Here is a 24,075-nt window from a genome sequence, read left to right on the forward strand (position 1 = left end):
GTTTAAAATCAAACTCTTTACTTATCTCTCTGTAGTATTCACCCTTAGGTAGTTTAGTGATTTATCTATATGTGCCTACATTTATATGTATTTATATATATTCATATATATAGTATTGTTATTCTCAACATTATAATCTATTCTCTCACTCTGTTCATTTTATATCATTTGCCTCAGTGCACAGGTATTAGGCAATTCAGAATCATTCAGATATGAGAAAAAACAAATGCTGGAAATATATGGCAGGAAGGTTTTAGGGTCCCCCAAGTACCATCTCTACCCCCAAAGTGAAAAAAAATGTAGGTGGCAATTCATACAGTTTTTATATTATGGGTTCAATTAACCCTAAATTTCCCTGTGTGTCCTTATATTGCATTTTACTCAGGAGTTACATCTCTGGATGATCCAATATGGAGTTCCTTTATGTTTGCCTCAGTTGGAAGGAATGTTTTCGTATTACAAATGCAGCAACAATATCTATTTATAGTTTACAGCAATCCCAACTGAATTTCAAGTACCTGTGAAAGAATCCTATTTCTCAACATGTGTAAATCAAGAAGACGAAAAGGGTAAAGAATGGATCCAACCCAACCATTCTGCACACACTATATATAGCTAACCAGTGTTCTATGAGAAGGTATTTACATATAGGAATGCAATAGCATTTTTCTGCTCATGCCCCATAGGAAACATTATTTGGTCATAACTATATTAGAGACAGTATGTAACGATAATAACTAGCCAGTATTGACAGTATGTAGTCCATTAAGCTATCTAATGTCTCTTTGCAAAAGTGATTCCCACATTTTGATAACATAAACATGAAGAATTAATTACTTTTGATGTGCTATATCTACATCATGACAAAACAATAAAGCAACAAAATTGGTGTACAGACTCTAAGTCAGCAGTTCAATAATTGCAAAATAAGGGTCTTCTCCAAAAACTCTTATCCAGGTGCTAACCAAGTCTCAATCTCTAAATTCTGCTAGGTGCTGCCACTTGATGTGTTTGAATAAATATCATTTTATCTACATCCATTTCCTGTCTCTTGTATTTATTCTGGGATGAATGCACAAAAATGCATGCAATGTTTACTATTATTGTTACTCTTTATTATCTCCACAGAGGTTTGAAGTATATGGGCACAATCTTGCTACGAGCTATCAACATAAAAGAAGACATTATAAATGAAAAACTAGTAAAATAATACGTTTTGCATATGCTTGATAAATCTGCTTAATCATGAAATGAAATATTTTACCAAATGTGCCAAACAATCCATAAGAACTATGAGATTAGAGACAGAAATGCATTATTTATTCGGTAGTCTTCTTGAATTCCTGGTTTTAGCAAAAAATAATGCTATATAAACTTAACAGTTCTTTTTTCACTTTGCAATAAAGAATCATCCAAGATGATTCAGAAATAAAAGCATTTCAAAATAAAAGATCTCTCACCTATTTAACATTTTTAACTATTAAAAGAATATAATAGTTATTTTTAATTATTAACTATTTAATTATTAACTATTAAACATTTTCTACTTTGTTTCAACTGTTATATATGATATAATTCTTTGCTTCCATTTTTTCTGAAAAAAATCAATAATGCTGCCTCATCTGATACAAATATTATAGGAACTTTATATTTTCACATTCTTTAATCTTTCTAAAAAGATTATGCTTTCATAGATATGTTTTCATTTACAATTGTTATCAAGTTGCAGTAAATAGTCCAAACAATTTCAATAGAATATTCTTAATACAACAGCTGAAGATGATAAATTGTCATCTAGCACATAAGAGGAAACCTGATACAGAAGCTTACCTCAGTAAATTTTTATTTTTTATTACTTATATACAAAATAAATAGATGGGGAGAGAAATGTAATCTATAGTAACAAATTCAGTTATAGATGTTACAAAATGGAGATAGTTATAGCAAACTCTATCTTATTACTGCTACCGGTTATACTGAAAATATTCTGATAAATATATCATGCCTGTATGTGAACTACATGAAGAAGATACATCATAGCACACATATATGTATGAAAATATACACATTCATCATGGTTATTTTTATTGATTGTTTTATTTTTTCTGAAACTGAATCTTCCCATGAGTTCCAGAAATCTTTATCAAAGGTTCTTTAATAGTTTTTTTTATAAGTTTCAGAACACATGAACAAATTTGTACATTTCTTTTTAAGAAGGAAGTTGGAACAATCTATTAACCTACTCCCCATATTTGTGTTCCGGAACAGCAGTTCTCACTTGGAAAGGTTCTGATCTAATATGCAATTTAAGATAGCAGGAAATTTAATCTGCCTTCCCCTCCGCACTCTAGAACTGGTGTAACGTTTCCATTAACAAATGTGGCTATATTTTTAGATCATGTAATTAGCTTGCATCAGTTAGCCCAGCCTTCTGAAAGAACACTGGAGAAAGATTCAAGCCCAAGGTTTCTTTGCTTACAAAACTCTGAAACCCAAATCCACAGATGTGGAGATTAATGAAATATCTTGTGATTATTTGATACGACCTTACTTGCTGAAGTAAACTGTTTTCGTTTTCTACTGGCATGGATAGGATTCTTTGGCTAGACTGGAAAGCAAAGGTTTCTCCTTTTAAAAAAGAGACACAATTTCCACATATGAACACTAGAGAAGGAGACCATTAAAAGGTAAAGGTTCCCCTGCACATGCATGCTAGCCATTTCTGGCCCTAGGGGACAGTGCTCATCTCTGTTTCTAAGCCAAACAGCCAGTGCTGTCTGAAAATATCTCTGTGGTCATGTGGCCAGCATGACTAAATGCTGAAGGTACACAGAACGCTGTTACCTTCCCACCAAAGCGGTCCCTATTTTTCTACTTGTATTTTTTATGTGCTTTCATACTGCTAGGTTGGCAGAAGATGGGACAAGTAATGGGAGCTCACTCCATTAGGCGGCCCTAGGGATTCAAACCACTGAACTGCCGACCTTCTGATCAACAAGCTCAGCATCTTAGCCACTGAGCCACCGGGATTCCTTTCCCTCTTAAAGATAAAAGAAACATGACATTTGTGCTTGGTCCATATAATGTCCTAAATTAATAAAAATTCTTATCTTCATAATGTTTTTTCTTCTACTCAATTATGTCCAATTCTCAAACCACCGGGACAAGTCCCTGAAGTTTTCTTGGCAAGGTTTTTCAGAACTGGTTTGCCACTTCTCCTTCCTAGGGCTGAGAGAAAATGTCTCAAAAGTAAGAATGTTAATAAGGCTACAACTAACTCTTTAATTTAGTCATTTTTGATAACAAGGAAAGCATATAGTTCATCCATTGTACTGTGAAAGTCACTCCATCTATGGTAATACAACTCACCTAAATAAAACCTCATCTTTTGCTTCATTTTTATGTTTGATTAAAAAGCACATATTTGAAGCTTTTGAAGAACATGTTTTCTGGGAATTTAGAAAGATATAACTTCAATAGCTTTAGAAATATTGTTGGTATATTGCTTCCATTGAATTCTTATAGAAATCACTTTGAAATTCTTGAAATTCTGTAACATTTAATAGGTGTATGTGTTCTTTCAAAGTATGTTTAGCTGAAGGGTAGATAACTTGTCCTAAACATTTTTAAAAGTGTTCATTGCCTCCTCTTATCTGAATGATTACTAATCTGTCTCTTATTTCCTTTTTGCAGGTGGGGAAGCACTCAGAATGAGAATGGAATATTTTATTTCTTGGAGGTGTTGAAAGTTTCAAATTACCTTGAATTAATTCAGCCAAGTTTCGAAAGTGGTTTGGGAACTGATAAATGACTGAGATTGCTTTTCTATCAGCAAATTTAGTACTACTTCAGTTCTCAGTGATTCTCAACATTGGCAACTTTAAAAGATAGGAAATTCTGGGAATTAAAATCCACATGTCTTAAAGTTATCAAGGTTGAAAAACACTGTAAATTTAACTCACCAACAAGATTTCTCTTCCTGCTAGGGAACAGGAATCATACCATTTTTTGAAAAATTGAAAATTTCTTCTCTTCATCTTGGCAGCACAAGAAAACAATGGCCAATAGCCAGCCATAAATACCCCAATCAACAACTGAAAAGTCCCACACAAGAGGCATCATATAAATACCTCACACAGAATAGCCCAAAGCATGCACTCTGTTAGAGAGAAGTTCCCTGAGGATGGGCTCCAGATTGAGTCTGAAAGCTGAGAAGACTAAACCTCTGGCCTCAGTAACTGACCCAGATTGGGTGCTGCAACATTATCCTGGGACATGTACAGTATATTTGTCAAGCCTGAAATTGACATAAATGTAGCCATTTTAGTTAGTCTTAGTATATATTCTTTTTCTTACTTTCCCTGTGGCAGTCATGGGGGGAAGTGTTTCAGGCTTGCCAAATTCCTAAGGGGGGAGGAGTGGAGATAGAGAGAGTTGTTTAGGCTAGGTATTCTTCTTCCTGTGGGAAAACAAGCTGTCCATGCTTGGGCCTCTTGAGGTAGAGATTTATGACCTCAAGCAATGTTGAATTACTTCTATTGGATAATGTGACTTTTGAGGATTGTTTCTAACTTATAATATTGTGGGGTAATTCTGGGTTGTGTCAGATCTGGAATTACCATGGACTTTGCCAATTTGATGCTTTCCTAAATAAGAGAATTTTTCTTGAAGATGGACTTTATTCTTTTCTTTTTAAATGGATTTCATCACTTGGAAACCTGACATATTTGCCTTCATTCCTCTCCTTATAATTCTTATTTTTGCTCTGTACAAAAATTCACATTAAATGAAACTTATTGTATTATTCTGTTAATTGTCATGCTATTTCAATTGAGTATCGTATAGTAAATCAATTTAAAAATGTTAGTCATGTTAGGTGTTAATTTTAAAATGACGGACAACTCACCCCCCCCCAAGATTCCAGGTTGAAATCAGTAAGTGCTGATGAAAAATAAATTCTGAATTTTTTTTTACCCACAAATAAAGACATTTCTTGCATATAGATTATGTAGGACTAAGAGAATCTGTGACTAAGACAAGGGTCTTCAAACTTGGCAAATTTAAGACTTGTGGACTTCAACTCCCAGAATTCCTGAGCTAATATGACTGGAGGAGGAATTCTGGGAGTTGAAGTCCAAAAGTCTTAAAGCTGTCAAGTTTGAACAACCCTGTTCTAAGACAAAAACAAGGGATGTTTGGCCCTCCATACATGCTGAATACAACTGCCAGCATTTATCACTACTGTTCAAGTTGACTACAGTTGCTAAAACTTCAGTAACCTCTGGATAGCCATCAGTTACCAATCCTGCCATGGTTCATTTCATGAATAAGCACTTTAGAATATAAATGATACTGGCTTGGTCTCCATGAATGTTTTTGTAGCTTTCACTTTTTTAATACAGGGCTTCACATAAAGTACAGAAAAACTATAGGAAAATACAACCAGTGTGTTCATATTCAACTACTTACCTACAAGTTTAAAAAGTGTAGCGAATCTGAATGCTTCAGAGTGATGATATTTAATGACAGTCACAGAGGAAGCTGAAATGTGGATGAACATTCCTCGTATGGCAAATGATTCAAAAGAACTATATCCTGAGAACCATGTGTTTTTGTGGATGGCAAATGTTGATCTGTTCTGAAAACGTTCATTTCTTTCCCATTTGGAAAGAACAAGGGTATTATTAGAAGTTAAATAAAGAAAATAATTTGGTCTGTCAGCTGCTTCCAGTGAAACCAGGTGTGGATCTGAAAAGCAAAAAACAATGAATATGATGAAATGGCCAAGAATAGTTTATAGTGATTAGCTTCTCCATTATATGTCAATTATAATTCCATTAATAGGTGGCTGCTGACACTTATTAAAATGTTGCATGGTGATACCTATGTCCAAATTTGGATGAACAACCAAGGTCAGCATTCTGCTGTGGTGTAATTTAGCCCCTTTGCTATTTAATTTTAGATGTGATGGCAAAAGTGACAAAACTGAAACATCCCTGCTAAGCTTGATTGATAGACCTGTTGCTTTATTTTTATGTGCAGATGATACAGTCATCACCTCAATTTTACCTATAGGACTAAGGAGAGCATTAATCAACTGTAATCATTAAACACACAGACTTGGCTATTACATATCAATTACCCCAAAAAATCTTTTCAAAGAGTCCTCCTAGATAATAACATAAATGGCAAATTAATGGGAATGTTTATTAAATAGGTTAAGATCTTTAAATATTTCAGAAATGTTTTCCACTTAAAGGGTCCAAATTCTTAAAAGACAAGGTAGCAAGGAATGTAGTTCTCAGCTTAATATCGTTCTATACAAAAGGTGGTCATTATGTACCAGATGAACTAAAAATATTACAGCTATATTACAATATCACAGCTATCTTGTGACATATTTTCAAGTATATGTCTTTAAGGATAATTGAGGCTGTTCAATCATGATTTCTATGGGGCTTATTTCTGAGTCCATGATGCATCCAAACATAGTCTTTCAGCTGAGACTAGAACGACATCAATTAAAACTCACATGCAAACCATGTGTGTTAGCTATTGACTTAAATTAATTTTCAACTCTAAAATAAACTCCATTATTCCTGATGGAAATTACTTAGTTGCACCCTAAGGTAGTGTGGGGTTTTCAATTAATGTCCTGATCTAAATGGGTTTTGAACTGGCCAGATACTTCTTTAAACAACATGCCAGTTATCCTGACCTCCAGAATAATTTCAGCTAGGCACCACCTTGCTTGATCTCAATCCTATTCTTAGTTTCTTTAAGCTTGCATGCCAGAATACGAGAACAACTTTTACACTGGCAAGTTGAATTGTCATCCAGTCTGATTATCTAGATGGCAATTTTTGCAGCAATTCTAAAGAACGTTGCTTTTGTCTCTATGGAAGGGTGAGATCAAAACTGAAAATGATGTACTGTACCATTGCACTGACTCTTTTATAGAGGTATTTGGGATATATTTCCCATTGCAACATGATATTTTGGCAGGATGAAAGATGTCCTGTTAGTTGATCAGGAGGTGATTTCAGGTCATGTAGCCACATTCTGTATACTGTCTGTGATGGAACGTAAACAATTTTTTTCAGTTGGGAAAAGCCCAGTAATGTTTTATATGAGTAAGAGTTATTAATACAGTTATTTTGATATGTTATCAGCTGCATTATGTTTTGATTTGGATGTACTGATTTTATTAAATTAAATTGTTCTACTCTGTTACTGCAATAATAAACTATAATAATAAACTATTTAAGCTATCTTGATTGTTATTTTGCTAAAATATAGCCAGATTCTGTCAAGCTCAACTTAACCCAAAACTATGTATTTATAACATTGCCACTGTTTCAATCCAGGAGTTTCTAAAAGTACAAAATGAAGAAGTTCAAATCTAAGAAAATTACACCTTTTTAAGAAGCTAAACCTTCCACTCATCTCCAAGCCAATACATTATTTTTTTTAAAAACCCTAACATGTAAAACTTCTATTGCCAGATTTTCTCTTCCTTTTCAAAACTGATTAAACGTTTTTCCAGTAGATTTAAAGTAATGATTATTAAAAGGGTGATAGAATTGTGACATAATTGAACATATTTTGTCCCACATATTATTTCACTGTACATTACATTATTCTGCTTTATGTTATCAGAACTACTATAAAATCCATTGTCCTCATCCGTTAAACAGATGTTAAGTGATGTAATAATTCATTCTCCTAGAATACTATTTAATTTTCCAACAAAATGAATTTAGTATATGGAGAAAGAGAGAAACAGCTCATATTTTCTTTAACTACTGAAGCTGAAAATTACTTATTGTAGCATAAGCAAACATTGCTTGCCAAATCATAATAAAGATTGGTGAATTTATTTTTCTATCAGAATTATAAACAGAATGTTGAGATAAGAGTGGTAAAATTGAAAATAAACGGACTACTTTCCAAAGGTGGATTTTCAAGAAAAAAAATTCAGTAACTGACACTCATATCTGGAACTATTATTAACTTCACAAACACTGATTTCAAACAGTGCAGCTGAAAAGGTTTATCTCAGGACCTTTAAGCTCTTTCATTGTCACTGGCAACACTCTAATCTCTCCGTATATATGTGCTATATCAGGGGGGATATATTTCTTTGTTCTGGTTTTCTATCTGAAATAATCGCATTTCCAGAAATTGCATATCTAGAAATAAATGTTATTCATAAAAATATTTGTATTCAATGAACTGTTGATATAAAATTGACTGTCTTTTATCATTATTCTAGTAATATCCTTTTCCCCCAATATTTTTCAGCAGTTTGCTTCCTTTCTATTTTCTTTTCACTTAACCATAATTTCAATTTGCTGCCAATCTATTATAATAGATCCTCGGTTGATCATTTGTATTTCATTACTTTTACAGCTAGCCAGCTGCTTTATAGATAAATTGGCATTTCTTCTATAACAAGAATCATGTTAAACTTTAGTATTTAAGTATCACTGATTTTAATACTTGCAGTTACTTTTATTTCAAAAGACAGAGGCAAAAATTGATAAAATGTACATTTTATAAATGTGAAAATACATGTACGCATCCAAAACTATATAGTATCTGAGTAATCCCAAGGAGTTGGAAAGTCCATATTTTAGTGAAGAACACAATTAATGGCAATTAACTTTAAAAAGGTGTTTTTATACAGATATAGTTTTTCACTTAACCATAATCTCAATTTGCTGCCAACCATTATAATATATCCTCAGCTGACCTGTTTGTATGTTATTAGATTCATAGTTAACCAGCTGCTTTCAATTTCCAGATTTCCTCTTAGGTTTCTCTACCTATCCTGCATGAAGAATATTAAGGCTAATGTATTTACAAAGTTGTCGATCTGAAAACTAAGAGTCGTGTTACTTATACATCAGCAATAGCTTTGTAAAAAACCTACTCTCTAAGTGGAGACCTTTGATCATATTTTTTTTAAAAACCCACTAAAGTTGATTAGGTAAACTTTTTAAAAAACTGTAGTGGCGCAGTGGTTAGAATGCAGTATTGCAGGCTACTTCTGCTGATTGCCGATTGCTGGCAGTTCAGCAGTTCAGTTTTCATTGGTTCAAGGTTGACTCAGCCTTCCATCCTTCCGAGATCAGTAAAATGAAGACCCAGATTATTGGGGACAATATGCTGTAAACCGCTTAGAGAGGGCTGTAAATCACTGTGGAGCAGCATATAAGTCTGAGTGCTATTGCTAAAGTTCTAAAGTGGGAGAAATCACTTTTGTTAATTTGGCTGTGAGAATATAAAAATTGTTTTGCTGGCTCTAAACAAAATCAATCTACAGTATTTCTACCAGCAATATTAACCAGTCAGATTGTCTCTGAATGTTCATTAATACAATAGAGCCATTCACAGTTGTGCCCCTTTTATTTGTGAACCAGCATCTGGATTTCTTTTTTTAAAAAAATTGCTTCTGATATGTATTATCTAAAGTACTGTTTTTCAACCACCACAGCTTTAATATGTATCAATGTAAACTCTCAAAATTCCCCAACCAGCACGCTGGCTGGAGAATTCTGTGAATTAAAATCTACAGAACTTAAAGTTGCCAAGGTTCAGTACTACAGATCCATTTTACAGAGTTACTAGATTTACCATGTGCTTTGGGCTTATACAGCGGTGATGTCAGCATGAAAGTTAAAGCATCTCCCGAAGCTAAGTCATCTTCTCTTGCTGGGAAAACAGAACCATCCTGCAGTTTTGCTGCAATTATAGTTTCTCCATCCAAGTAACTAACCAATTTGTAGGGACCTTTTCCCAGAACTGTCAAGAAAGAAAGAAGTTACATTTTCTGATAAGTCTGTCTCAATGGCTGTATCACGGGTTTACCAATCAGTCCAACAGCAGCAAAGAAAACACCCTCATTAGCAAACATTCTCAAGAATAAGCATTACAGTTCTTAAACATTAATTTAGTACAAAACTCTTGCAAACTTGATTTCATAAATGAACGGCCTGAATCTTTATTAAAGTGAGTAAAAAGGTTTATGAAACATTATATGTCAGTACTAAAGCTCTGAGCTAAATCAAAATATCCTTTTTTTCAATGGAAAACAAAAGAATTAATGACTTTTAAACATTAAAAGTTAAGATAAAAAATTCAGATCAGAAAATAGCTAAGGAGAAGAAAAACTGCTATAACTTCTACTGGGATATGCTCACTTCCTTCAGCTTTTTCATGTTCTCCTCGATTTTCTACCTGATTTCCTAACTGATCAAGAGTATAGGACTGTAACTAGGTCTGAGATGCAAAGAATAATTCTGTGGATTAGGCTGTCTGACAAATTGTTAGATTATTTACTGTATTTCAACACTATAATGACAGAGTTACATACATATATTTAAATAACAACATATTCCAATGCATTGCACAAAGTATCACTAACATGGAAGGGGGTATAAGGAAAAATACATAGCTCTCACATCATTACTTACCTTTATTGATATATTCACAATCATATGCTATAAAAAACAAAATCAAACAATTAGAATGTATGTATGCATACACAAGCCATTTTGCTTTCATCTTCATTGAGAAGACAAATTAAAGCTGGCAGAAATGTCTTAAACTTTTTTCACTGACTGTAATAAGAAAATACTTATCCTTTTATGACCTCTAGTGGTATAGTAATAATTTTAGTTGTCCTTCCTATAACAAACAATATCACAGTTGTCTATGAAAACAAACCACATTTATATCAGAATAATATTCTCCAAATACTTAAGTGCAGGATATAATTTTAACCCAACTACATGTTGCAATAATGAGAAAAAAAGAGCTGTGCTCTAAAGTTTTCTTGTGAGGTATTATTCAACTTATTGCTATGTCTATAGTTCAATGAAACAGACATAAAAAATCTTTACACATATTTTCTTATTTTCCTCATCTCATTTATATTTGATACTGAGAATTCCAGATATAAATCAGAAATGGGCCAATTTTCTGCAGTCTGTGGTTGCAATTTTGAATTCATATTTATATATAAGCCTATAAAGGTGTAGCAGGAATGATAATGAAGCTTCTATATAAGAAACTTGGCCTCCGATTATCAGATGTGATAATAGGCTATCACTGATAGTGTTATTAACTGAAAGATAAAAGCTACCGAAACATAGAACAGCACTTATCAGTACCTTGTGATGGATTGATGAACTACTATGACTGATCCTTTTATATTATATTTAAATATGCCTGATTTATAAAATTGCAGGAGTTTTAGCCAATTCTTGAATGCAAGAAAGGAAAATTACACAATCAAAAGCCAGTTGAATATGCATGGATGAAGAAGCAAAATCAAACTGATAGTATGGCTTTGTAAATGTATTCGGATTATCATACTTACGACATAGTCTAGGAGATCTCCAGTCTACTGTAACTCCTTGTTGACAACACTGATGAGCATAGGCTGAAACACTTGTACAGAAACATTCACAATCACCTCCCTGGTTACAACCACATGTGTCAATCAAACAGTTTGAATAAAACCAAGTGACATCAACCTGAAAAATGTAAACATTACTATAATAAATCATGCCTTACTTAAATACTGATTTATATATAAAGAGCAAGCATCTGAACTAAATTTTAGGGGCATGTCTATGAAACATGTCAGGTAATATTTATTACTTATCTGTATTTGGCATTATAGACCAATCCTAAATTTTCTCCTGCTGGTGGGAACATTCTCTGAATTCCAATCCACAGATGCTCCAACTAAGGGAAGAAGTTGCCCTTAGCCAGTTTCTCCTTCTCTTTGCAGCCACTTGCACTAAAGAAAATCTGCTTTTGGATACCAGGAAACTCTCAAAATGGGGGAGAGGACTAGATAAAGGAGAAGGTTTTAGTAGTAACCATCTCCTATATCCTTTGCTCCAAGGAGCTCTTCCATTCTACTCCTTAACAGAATTTCTTTTGTGAAATATAAGTGAATATTTAAATTTCTAGTTTACGCCCTAGGCATGCATAAATTTTCTGATATTTGTATTATTTAAATAGTGAAATGAAATAAATAATTACTAAGAGAAAAACAACTTCTATATTGACAAGAACATATGCATGTATAATGTTAACTGACATCCTATAACAAAGGTTTATACGAAAACTTGGATTCAAAAGAAAAATTGGCATGTTGTATTTGTGAGCAGGTTCCTGCACCTTGGCAGAACCCTTTAAAAGAATTTTGTCTTTTCCTGGGCTGCTTTTGCAGCTGATGGCAACCCTAGGGAAAAGACATATTTCGTTTGAAGTATTTCTCATAGGTGCTCACTTTGCATCAGATTTGCTTTTCAAATCTAGAACTCTGCTGAGGCCTGTATTGATACACTATATTTGCTGAAAGTTAGAACTGGTAGATCAGTCATTCACTTTTTTCTTTTCTTTTCACAGACTGGCTTGACTGGAAGCAAGAGATAGAAATATATTAAATAAATGAAATGAATAAAACTTGAATAATGTCATTATATTTCCACAAGGAAGGTAAGTCTTTGACAGTCTTCAAAAAGACATCTCCTTGAGGAATTAACAGATGTGGGAAAAGGCAGTCTCTTGGAAAATCAAATCCTAAGCCATTTAGGGCGTCAAATATCATTTTTTTTAAATCTTCCATTCAATTGTATCCAATTCTCAGAGACTGCCTGCACAAGGTTTTTCTTGGGAAGGTTTTTCAGAAATAGTTCGCCCTTGCCTGTTTCCCAGAGCCAAAGGTATGACAGACCTAAGGTGGCTTTGTCCCTAAGGCAGGATTAGAATTAACAGTCTCTAGTCTGATATTTTAACTACTACACAAAACTAGCTCTCTTTAAACATTAATGCAATGTCTTAAATTTTCATCCAGTAAAAACTGGCAACTTGTGTATTTCTTTCAGTTTAGGGGTTAAACATGATCCTTGTACATTACATCAATTACAAACTTAACACTTAACACAATTTTATATTTGTAACTCGTGGATTTTTGTCTAAGGTAGGCACATGTAAAGTGCATTCCCCTAATCAAACAGGATGCAGCCAAGGCCACAAATCTAGTCTGCTCAGTAAGATAGCTGCCATACAGCAGCTATTTGTGAGTCTAGTGACAGTGAAATATTGAGAAACATTCACTTCCAGAATGCCATTTGCTCTTTCACAGGGAGTGCAACCCCCAAAGAAATAGCAATAGCACTTAGACATATATACTGCTTTACAGTGCTTTACAGTGTGTTAGTGTTTGGGGATAAACCCCTTAGCTGAGTGCACAGCAGCAGTCATGCCAGGCAGCCAAATGAGAGAGGGGCTGGGCCCAGGAGTATACACACACTGAGACAAAAACACTGTTTGTGGTTTAAATAGGTATTTAATTCATACAGAGATTAAGAATAGTCATTCAGTCCATGTATCAGTATCCAGTTTATCAATCCAGTTATCAAGTCTCTTTAAACAGTAAATACAATGTCTTTATCTGCTTGTATATCTTCTTCTTAAGATACCTTTCTCTCAAGTACTAACGCTGAATCCACAGCTCACCAGTAAACAGTCCTTGTGTTCAGGTGAAATGGTATCTTGCACAGTAGCCTCCAAAAGCAGATAGACGTTCACAAAACACAGTAGGCAGCAGACCTGGAACAGTAACCAGGTGCATCCAGAAACCGGACTCAGACAGTTGCATCCAGAAGCCGGGGCTATTACGTTTCCCCTCCTACCTATAAGACTGCCTGCAACCGCACCCACAATGACATTGCAGTTTCTTGTGCTTAAAGCTACATAGCACTTAATCCTAGGTTTACATATTTATTCAACCCAAACCAGTTGGAGTATTCATATACCCAACATTCTCCCCTTTTGGGTGACATAAATATATAACCTTTACATTCTAAACCCATATTTTTGACAACTCTCTAGATGCTTAATAGCACCTTGGGCTTTAGTAAAATGATCAGCTACATTGTCCTCCGACATGCAGTACTCCAGCTGTATCAATTTACTCTGTACAGATTCTCTTACATTAAGATACCTCAAATCTGTATGTTTACTTCTAGTTTTAACTGCAATACTTGTAGCCATTTTAATTGCTGCCTGATTATCCTCATGTACAACTATAGGGTAATTTACAGTTATACCCATATCCTTCAACATTTGTTTGTACATAATCAACTCAGTACACAATAAAGATAAACAGGAGAATTCTGCCTCCATAGTAGACAAACTTATATGCTGTTGCCTTATAGACTTCCAGCCTATTAATGTCTTACCCAGCATTATGGCTGTTCCTGAAGTCGACTTTCTAGTATCTCTTTCTGCTGCAAAACTAGCATCTGCATAAGCACTCAATATGAGATCACCTTCTGGTTCTAAATACAGTGCATGGTTTAATGTACCTTTAAGATATCTTAGGATTCTTTTCAATGCATTCCAGTGACATTGAAGCGGATCATTATTGTGTCGTGCCAGCTGATTAATACTAAAAGCAATATCTGGCCTTGACCAATTGCTAATATATGATAAGCTACCAATCAAGGATTGATACAGTTCCTTATCACTTTTGGGACTTTGTGTATCCATTTTGCAAATATCCTGACTCATTGGAGTCTTTACAGGCTTACAAAGTTCCATTTTATAATCCATTAGCAATTTAGATATCTTATCTTCTTGAGATATCCTAAACCCTTTCTGTGTTCTCAGTATATTTAAACCTAGATATCTCTTTATCTCACCTAATTGCTTGATTTTTACTTTCTTGGCTAATGATGATATTATTTCATTTGCTTCATCATTAGTCTTAGTTATCAGAGCAATATCATCAGTAAACAACAATAATAATGATATCTTCCCATTCTTTTCTCTCTTAAATAGACATGGGTCAGCTAAACCAGCTTTAAACCCTATATTGTTCAGTTCCTTTACAATATACTGGTTCCATTCATAGCACGATTGTTTAAGACCATAAAGGCTCTTCTTTAATAACCAACAATCATTATCATTATTATTGTCTCCTTTAAATCCATTAGGCCTTTTCATATACACAGTATGTCTTAGTGGAGCATGCAAGTAAGCAGTTTCCACATCTAAATGGTTAACTATATATTTCTTGCTTGCTGCCCACACTAAGGCTGCCCTTAACGTTGCTGCTTTAAGACTAGGTGCAAATACTTCATCATAGTCTTTTGCACTTTGTCTAAAGCCTTGGGCTACTAGTCTTGCCTTATGGATTGTGTTTCCATCCTTATCTGTTTTTATTTTAAAAATCCATTTGCAGCCAATGGGTTTTTCATTACTAGGTAATCTCACATTTTCATACACCTTCATATCCTTCAGAGACTTCAATTCTTTATTAATTGCTGCATACCATTTTTCTTTCTCTTTAGAAGGATATCTTTTAATCTCATCCACAGTAGATGGCACTCTATTTTCCTGGCACACTGTGTTAGCCTGGTATCTATCAGGCGGTCTAGAAATTCGTGTAGTCCTTCTGGGTATTACTGGGCTTGGTTGAGTTACAACCTGTTCCTCATCCTCAGCTATTTCTTCCTTTTCTTCTTCTATGGGCACAATCTCTTCCTGTACTTCACTCTTTACTTCTTTCTTAAAGTTACAGGGATACTTAATGGGATTTCTGTAGGATTCAATAACCACATCTTTATTGCTATCCTGCTCTAACTTATCCCATCCTACGTGCTCTAGAAATTGGGCATTAGCACTACATAACACCTTAGATGTGCCTTTCTCCCAAAATCTATATGCCCTATGGTTAGCTTGGTAACCAACGAAGAATAATTGTTTAGCTCTATGTTGCCCTTTACGCCTGAGTTGTGTAGGGATATGCACCCATGCTGGTGCACCAAATGTGTGCAGGTAACTCAAATCAGGCTTCCTGCCATGCCACATGGTGAATGGTATTTCACCAGTGGTTGAGTTAACCACATTGTTTAATAAATGATTAGCACACATTGTGGCCTCCCCCCACAAAGAATCAGGTAACCCAGAATCAGTTAACATTGTTCTAACCATTGCCTGTAGTGTTTGGCCTCGCCTCTCAACATATGCATTGTGCTGTGGTCTGTATGGTGCAGATGTCTTATGAGCTATTCCAGCTGCCTTTAACCTATTCTGGAATTTGCTATTAACAAATTCCGTGCCATTATCTGTCACCAAGGTTATCAGTTGCCGTTTGCTTTTCCTTTCTGCAAACTTTAACCAATTGAAGAAATGTTGATATGTTTCAGTTTTGCTTTTCATTAGGTAGTAAAACCCATATCTAGAGTAATGGTCCATAATGCTCAGTATATATCGAGCACCCCCCATACTGGGTTTCTTTGGACCTATAATGTCTGCAAATACTACTTCTAAAGGTTCTTTAGTTTTGAAACCATTTAGCCTATTTGCAGGCAATATCTTACTCTTATCTTCACAACAGACATTACAACGCAAATACTTATCACAGGGTTTTAACCTTATCCCTTCAGATAACTCAACTGTACGTTTTAGCATTTTAAAGTTTACATGCCCCAAACGTCTATGCAATAAATGGATACATTCATCATGAGGCTTGATATTATTAAATACAGTTTGTGCCTCCCCTTTCTTACTATCATGTAAGACATACAATGCTCCATTTAAAGCTGCAGTTACCTTTTTGTTATCCCTTTCCAGTGTGCACTTATTATTCTTAATATCACAATTGCTAAACATGGCCAGTTCAGAGGATTTCTTTGGCTTCTTTAAATTCTGGCTTTTTCCTTTTTTGCAGAATCTTGCCAAATGTCCTCTGCCTCCACAATTAAAACACTTTTTAATTGTGTATGCCGTTGAAGATAACTTCTCTTCTTCCGGGTGCTTTACTTTACACAGCTGGTTTCTCTCAAGCTTTGAAGATAATTTCTCTTCGTTATGTTTATCTTCCCTCAGCTGTTCACGTTCGCTCCTTCTCCTGGCTTCCTCTAATAGCCGGCCGGTTATCTCAGTTACTGATAAACTGTCTTTAGGCAATACTTCCAATGCAGTCACAAAATCATCATAGCTTCGATCCAGAGAAGACAATATGATGTATACTTGTTGCAACTCATTAAATATAAGCTCTTTTTCTTGCAGTTGTTGAAAAATGCTTTTCATACAGTTTAAATGAGTTAACATGTCTCCATTTATCTCAAGATGTGTTCTAAACAGCTTCCGTGTAAGATTGATATGAGCTCCTACACTGTCTCGAACATAAATCCTTTTAAGATTATCCCAGCATTCTGCAGCATTTTCCACTCCTCGGATATGAATGAGTTGCTGGTCAGACAGGGTGAGACCTATGATGCACAAAGCCTGTTCATTCTTTCTTTCATAGTCCTGTATCAGTTTATAATCCTCTTCATCATTAGGATTTAAGTTTGATACATCTGGTGGGTTTGTTATTATGTCCCACAAACCTTCTCTTCGTAGCAGTAAACTACACTTCATTGACCATGAAACATAGTTTGTTCCATCTAGTCTGGCTATCATGGACAGACTTGGCAAATTTACTTGTGCCATTGCTCTGCAGAAAAATAACTATTCAACAAACAGTTTGTCTTTGCAGCAATGTGTAACTCTTGACCAAAACTCTCACTGCTAAAACCTGGTTAGCTAGACTGTGCACACTTCTGGGCCCATAACCAATGTTAGTGTTTGGGGATAAACCCCTTAGCTGAGTGCACAGCAGCAGTCATGCCAGGCAGCCAAATGAGAGAGGGGCTGGGCCCAGGAGTATACACACACTGAGACAAAAACACTGTTTGTGGTTTAAATAGGTATTTAATTCATACAGAGATTAAGAATAGTCATTCAGTCCATGTATCAGTATCCAGTTTATCAATCCAGTTATCAAGTCTCTTTAAACAGTAAATACAATGTCTTTATCTGCTTGTATATCTTCTTCTTAAGATACCTTTCTCTCAAGTACTAACGCTGAATCCACAGCTCACCAGTAAACAGTCCTTGTGTTCAGGTGAAATGGTATCTTGCACAGTAGCCTCCAAAAGCAGATAGACGTTCACAAAACACAGTAGGCAGCAGACCTGGAACAGTAACCAGGTGCATCCAGAAACCGGACTCAGACAGTTGCATCCAGAAGCCGGGGCTATTACGTTTCCCCTCCTACCTATAATACTGCCTGCAACCGCACCCACAATGACATTGCAGTTTCTTGTGCTTAAAGCTACATAGCACTTAATCCTAGGTTTACATATTTATTCAACCCAAACCAGTTGGAGTATTCATATACCCAACACAGTGCTCTCTAAGCAGTTTACAAAGTCAGCATATGGCCCCCAACAATTTGGCTCCTCATTTTACCCATCTTGGAAGGATGGAAGGCTGAATCAACCTTGAGCCTGCTGATATTTGAACTGCCAAATTGCAGGCAGGAAGCAGAAGTAGCCTGCAGTATTGCACTCTAACCAACTGTGCCACACCAGCTTAAATTTAAATAGGCTTAATTTTAATCATTAAGTGCAGTTTCTCATTATCAATATAAATCATCAATTATCAATGTCTGCATTTAATCTAATCTTGCTCTCCATCCTCCAGCCTATTATTGAAAGAAGAGCATATGCTTCTTTGGAAATTGGACGGTTAGGAGAAACAGAGCTAGAACTCTAGAAAGAGTGCAGAGAAGAGCAACAAAGATGATTTGGGCACTGGAGGCTAAAACATATGAAGAACAGTTGCAGGAACTGGATATGTCTAGTCTAATGAAAAGAAGGACTAGGGGAGACATGATGGCAGTGTTCAAATATCTCAGGGGCTGCCACAAAGAAGAGGGAGTCAAGCTATTCTCCAAAGCACCTGGGGGTAGGACAAAAAGCAATGGGTGGAAACTAATCAAGAAGAGAAGCAACCTAGAACTAAGGAGAAATTTCCTGACAGTAAGAACAATTAATCAGTGGAACAACTTGCTTCCAGAAGTTGTAAATTTCCAACACTGGAAGGTTTTAAGAAGAGATTGGATAACCATTTGTCTGAAGTGGTGTAGCCTAGGCAGGGGGTTGGACTAGAAGACCTCCAAGGTCCCTTCCAACTCTGTTATTCTATTCTAGAGCTGCAGCACATGTTCCCTTTATGATCTCCAGAGGCCCTCCCCACAGTGATTTCATATGGTTGGCCAGAAAGAGGAATAGATGTAACCCTGTGGGACACCAAATATGAATGGTTTGAGTTTCAAACAGAAGTATTCCAGGACCAACTACTGGACCACCTGGATACATCTTGCTTTAACTGCTATCCCCTTAACTTTTTTTCGGTATTGTTACTCACCACTGGATGGCATGATTCAAATATTTCACTTAAGAGTATTCCGCATTCTTTCTTTGCAAATGCTTCTCTGAGTGGGTTTAAAATGCAGGGGTGCCGAATATCAGAGCTGTCAACACACTGAATCCAAAAACAAAAGAATAAAAGAAGAATGACTGTAAGTTGGTATTCCTTGAGACTACCTGTAAGGTATACAGACATAGACTCCTACATAACTGCATATTGAAGTAGATACTGAATCTCAAACAAACAGCTTGAGTTGAGTCAAACAGATAGTTTGATTACTGATCACATGGAAATATTAAATGCCTAACAACCACCAAAACATGATGCATACTGGTATATTGTTATACCTTCTGTTTTTGTTGAAGCAACATGTTGGGGGAAAGTTGAAGAATGGAATCATGAAAGATGTGTCATATTTTTAATTTCTGTGGAAATGTGATTTTTTTTGGTATAATTCTAATTCTTAAAATTATCATGAAAAGCATGAAAAAACATGTGGCTGTGATCTCATACACAAAAATTCCTTTACAGGTAGTGCCAAAAATCTATAATACATGTTAGCAAAAGAATGTTGAAGATTTGAAAAGCTAACTGACATGCATAAGCAGCATGTAATTCCCTTTCTGGGCAAGCAATATTATACTAAACACTGAAACAGAGGAAAAATAGTATGCCAAACAAATTAAAGGAATGATATGAGAAAAAAACCCTAGCTAAAATCTTTCTGAATGATTAGCCTTCTGAAAACACCCCATGAAGCCAAAACCCCATGATTACATTAAGATTTAAATGGAAAAAAAATCACAAAACCGCAACAGTAGAGAACACTATACTTTCAGAGGAATAATGATTAATCCCAAATTTAGTTTGTATAATTACAATGTTTACACCAGCAGCATACATGCTTATTCCAGTTTTCTACATCTGTGAATAAATTTGCATGGCATGCAATCGTTGCCTCTTGTTTTCACCCTCCTTCAACAATGGAAAAATAACTTCTGCTACCAAGAGACTTCTCTGGCTGTGCAGTTTGCAAAGAATCTTCAATGTACAGAATCTTTGAAAAATCAGGATGTTACATCAGGAAATGTTTGGAAAACAGGATTTACAGGTAATGTCTTCGTACTTCAAAAATTCCTACACCTTCTTTCTCCTTGCAGTCCCTCCAATAGTCCCTCTATTTGAATTCATAGAAATCTGGCACCTATATACTATTATATATCGGTAAATATGATTGGTGCTTAATTTTAGGCAATAAAAAACAATATAATGAGGGACCATCCTCCAACACTTTACCTCAACAGCTGCCCAAGCGCTCCCAAATTCTTGTGCATTTGTTAACTCGAAATTTTCTGGAGTTCTCATTTCATTTATTGTTTTGGCGTCAAAATTTCCACATAATCCGGTCAGCTCACCCTAGACATGAGGCAAAATGAATAATTCTTAATTACAGAAATTTATAATCCCAAATTTGACATTATTTTCCACATTAATAACATAGAATCTAGCCTTCCCTTAAGCTTGACAATTGGCTGGGAGACTTTAGTCCAGTAACTGCCTCTCAGTTCAACCCACCTCAAGGGTGGTTGTTATGGGGAAAATAGGGAGGAGTATTATTATTTATTATTATTTATTTATTCAATTTATATGACCCATTTATATGACTCTGGGTGGCAAATAATAACATCAATTGAAACAAATTAAACACAATACAAAAAAAGTAAATATATTCAGCAGCTGAAAATATTATCCATAGATACATAAGCAGGAAACAGGGCCCTTAACATAGTCACGACTCCAGGCCCAGGCACATTGCCAGGTCTTCAAGGCCTTATGAAAGGCCAATGGGGTCAGGGCCATCCTAATCTCTGGAGGGAGGATGTTCTGTTACTGCAAAAAAGATACACCTCAAAGTCCCCACTAGGCTGCCGTTCTTGGACTCAGATCATGACCATCCTGCTGAATTGGATTGAATGGATAGAAACATCTAGAACACAGTCCACAGGTAACCTGGTCCCAAGCTATGAAGTTCAGCCAGTTCCTTCAACCATACCAGAAACACACTGGCAACCAATGCAACTCACAAAGCAGTGGTATTACATGTGTCAAGTACCCAACACCATTTACTGCCCAATACATAATTGCATGCAGCCTTCTCAGCCAGCCCCTTTTTACCTTTTGCTGCCAAAATCTTATGGTAAATTGCTGAATAGTATGTCAGCTAAAAATAACCCTAAATAGTAAAATAAATTCTCCATTAGATTGAATACACATATTTACTTTACATAAATTAAATCTTCAACCTGAAAAAGGTGCTGAAAAATGATGCCACGCTCTTCCAGTGACATCGGTGACATTACCATCCCCCTTCAATCTTATTTTTTAATTGCCAAAGCTGATCACTAAAAATGCTATTCAGTGTAAATCTAAGCTTCTCCCCCTGCCCCTTTCCTCCTTATTACTGTTGTTTAAGCCAATGGAAGACTATCAGAGTGTGAGAAACAGGTTCTTTTTTGAACTGGGTGCACTTTGTTTTGCAACGGTGGCAATAGACACAGAAAAAAAAGATAGCGGAAATTTTAATGCTTGTTGTTATATACAGTAATATTATTTATAGCAAGTATTCGTAACATTTATATGCCATGCAATACAAACAATACTGGTATTGGGTTTCCTCCTAAACCTCCCTCCCAGAGCCTATCCAATCTCTAGCTCTCTGGCTCCCTCCCCTGTTTTTGAGTGGTGACAAGAGAAAGAATAAAAAGAATAGACAGCAATTTACTGCAGTGTGTTCAGCATGGTGTGACCTGTTCAGCCAAACACTTGCTGCTTCTCCATTGGACAAAGAACTCTCTCAGAGTTTTCTGCCCAGTCCTTCCTCAGAGATCAGGACTTCTCCAAAGCTGATCCCCTCCTTCCCTTCTTGGGGGAGCTACAGGTAATGACTTAATACAGTCAGCCAAGTCCCTCCTTCCTATTCTTGGGAGGAGCTCTCATCCTTCTGGGTCTTCACTTCCGTTCTTCCAACCTAGACCTTTCTTCTCCCTTGTTAACCAGGACCTAACAATTGCCCCTCACTTAAGGTTGGCTCTCCAACCTTTCTCTCAAATCACTCTAATCAAGCCATGCAAAGAATTTCCCTTTTCTCTCCTTTTCTCTCTCTCTCCAATTCTGAGGTTATTTCCTCCAGCAATTAAAGAGATAGTGCCTGCCCTCTCATACCTTTGCGCCTTTGGCTGCTATCTCACTGAACATCTCACTGAAATAGTCCTGGCTAGCAACCAGATCAGCTCATCAGCCCTCATGAGAACACTGTTACCCTTGGGGTGCTTTTCCTCTTCCACGTGTTGGTTTACATCAGCAAAATAGCAACCACACCAGGCCATTCAAACCCAAATGCCACAATAACCAACAAACACAAAACCAACTTTCCACTCTTTAAAATTCCATTTATTCCAGTGGATGATATAAGTAGAAACTTAAATCTCTCCCAGTGAAGTCAATAAGGAATTAAAAGTGTTAAGAGAAGTTTTGTCTTACCTGCCACTGAGGCCCTGTCTCGACATGAACAGTTGTTCTTTGATCCCACATTACTGTGATGTGTTCATTAGGAAAATGAACAATGGTGAAAAACCCAGCCTTCCATATATACACTTGCTGCAGTTTATCTATGTAACTCAGATGACTCTATTAAATGTCAGACATGCATAACAGATTATAGGCATTTAATGAAAGTTTCATAATATAATTTCAATATGCGTTTAGGAAAGCAACCATATTATGATTCTGTCTAGATTTAGCATATTATTTCTTATGTGGATCTACTTTTAGAAACATTTGATTTGAATAAGAACAGCAATCCAACAGACACTGGACTTGTTCAAAATATTTTTGGATGTACAATTCAAATGAGAATTACATTTTTATTGTCTAGCCACTTTTAGATCTCATCCACTAGATGATACCAGATGCTGGTATAACATGGTAATCTAAAACAAAAGAAGCAGACAGGTATTGTGTGAGGGAATAGTCCCCGACTTATAACCACAATTGAGCCCAAAATTTCTGTTGTTAAGCGAGACATTTGTTAAGTGAATTTTGCCCTGTTTTATGACCTCTCTTGCCACATTTGTTAAGTGAATCACTGCAATTGATAAATTAGTAACCCATCTAGCTTCCCCATTGATGTTGCTTGTCAGAAGGTTGCAAAAGGAGATCAGATGACCTTGGGACAAAGCAACAGCCATAAATATGAGTCAGTTGCCAAGTGCCTGAATTTTGATCACATGTCTATGGGGATGCTGTAATGGCCGTAAATGTGAAAAACGATTGTAAGCCACTTTTTTCAGTGCTGTTGTAACTTTGAACAGTCACTAAATGGACTGTTGTAAGTCAAGGGATACCTGTATAGATCCATAATGCTTTGAGAAAAAAAGGAAGACTAAAACCTAGATAAACAAGCACGACTAATTTTAAGTGTTTCTGGAAGTTTAAGGATTGCTAATATTTATCGTGCAATATGAACATGAATGAGGGTGTTTTGGGTTTGGTGCATTATCTGCGTATCTTAACTTCTGTTCTGCTATAACTTACCGGATCTCCAGTGTCATCGTCAAATATTATGAGCGATTTTCCTACGTTAATGGAAATATACTTTCTGCAAATGATTCCAATGTTGAAGCAGTTGACATTTTCTATGATGACTGAGAAACTAGTAGTTGAGGAACTCTGCAGAAAAAAATTAAAATAAAGCAGCTGATTCCAATTTGCAAATAGAAGTGC

General features: G+C 35.8%; 1 protein-coding gene across 1 annotated transcript in view; it reads right to left on the minus strand.

The window, feature by feature from the left end:
• The window catches only part of OTOG (otogelin), a 108,592-nt gene that overhangs the window by 37,297 nt on the left and 47,220 nt on the right, over positions 1–24,075 (minus strand). The window contains exons 25-32 of the mRNA XM_026706431.2: positions 23,887–24,021; positions 22,834–22,980; positions 20,590–20,709; positions 19,291–19,407; positions 11,387–11,543; positions 10,479–10,505; positions 9,640–9,807; positions 5,470–5,748 (exon numbers count right to left, since the gene is read on the minus strand). Of these exons, the coding sequence (XP_026562216.2) occupies positions 5,470–5,748; positions 9,640–9,807; positions 10,479–10,505; positions 11,387–11,543; positions 19,291–19,407; positions 20,590–20,709; positions 22,834–22,980; positions 23,887–24,021 (1,150 nt within the window). The remainder of the gene's footprint in view (positions 1–5,469; positions 5,749–9,639; positions 9,808–10,478; positions 10,506–11,386; positions 11,544–19,290; positions 19,408–20,589; positions 20,710–22,833; positions 22,981–23,886; positions 24,022–24,075) is intronic.

Source organism: Pseudonaja textilis, chromosome 1 (assembly GCF_049901715.1).
Source record: "Pseudonaja textilis isolate UNSWEBS1 chromosome 1, rPseTex1.2, whole genome shotgun sequence".
Classification (NCBI taxonomy): Eukaryota; Metazoa; Chordata; class Lepidosauria; order Squamata; family Elapidae; genus Pseudonaja; species Pseudonaja textilis.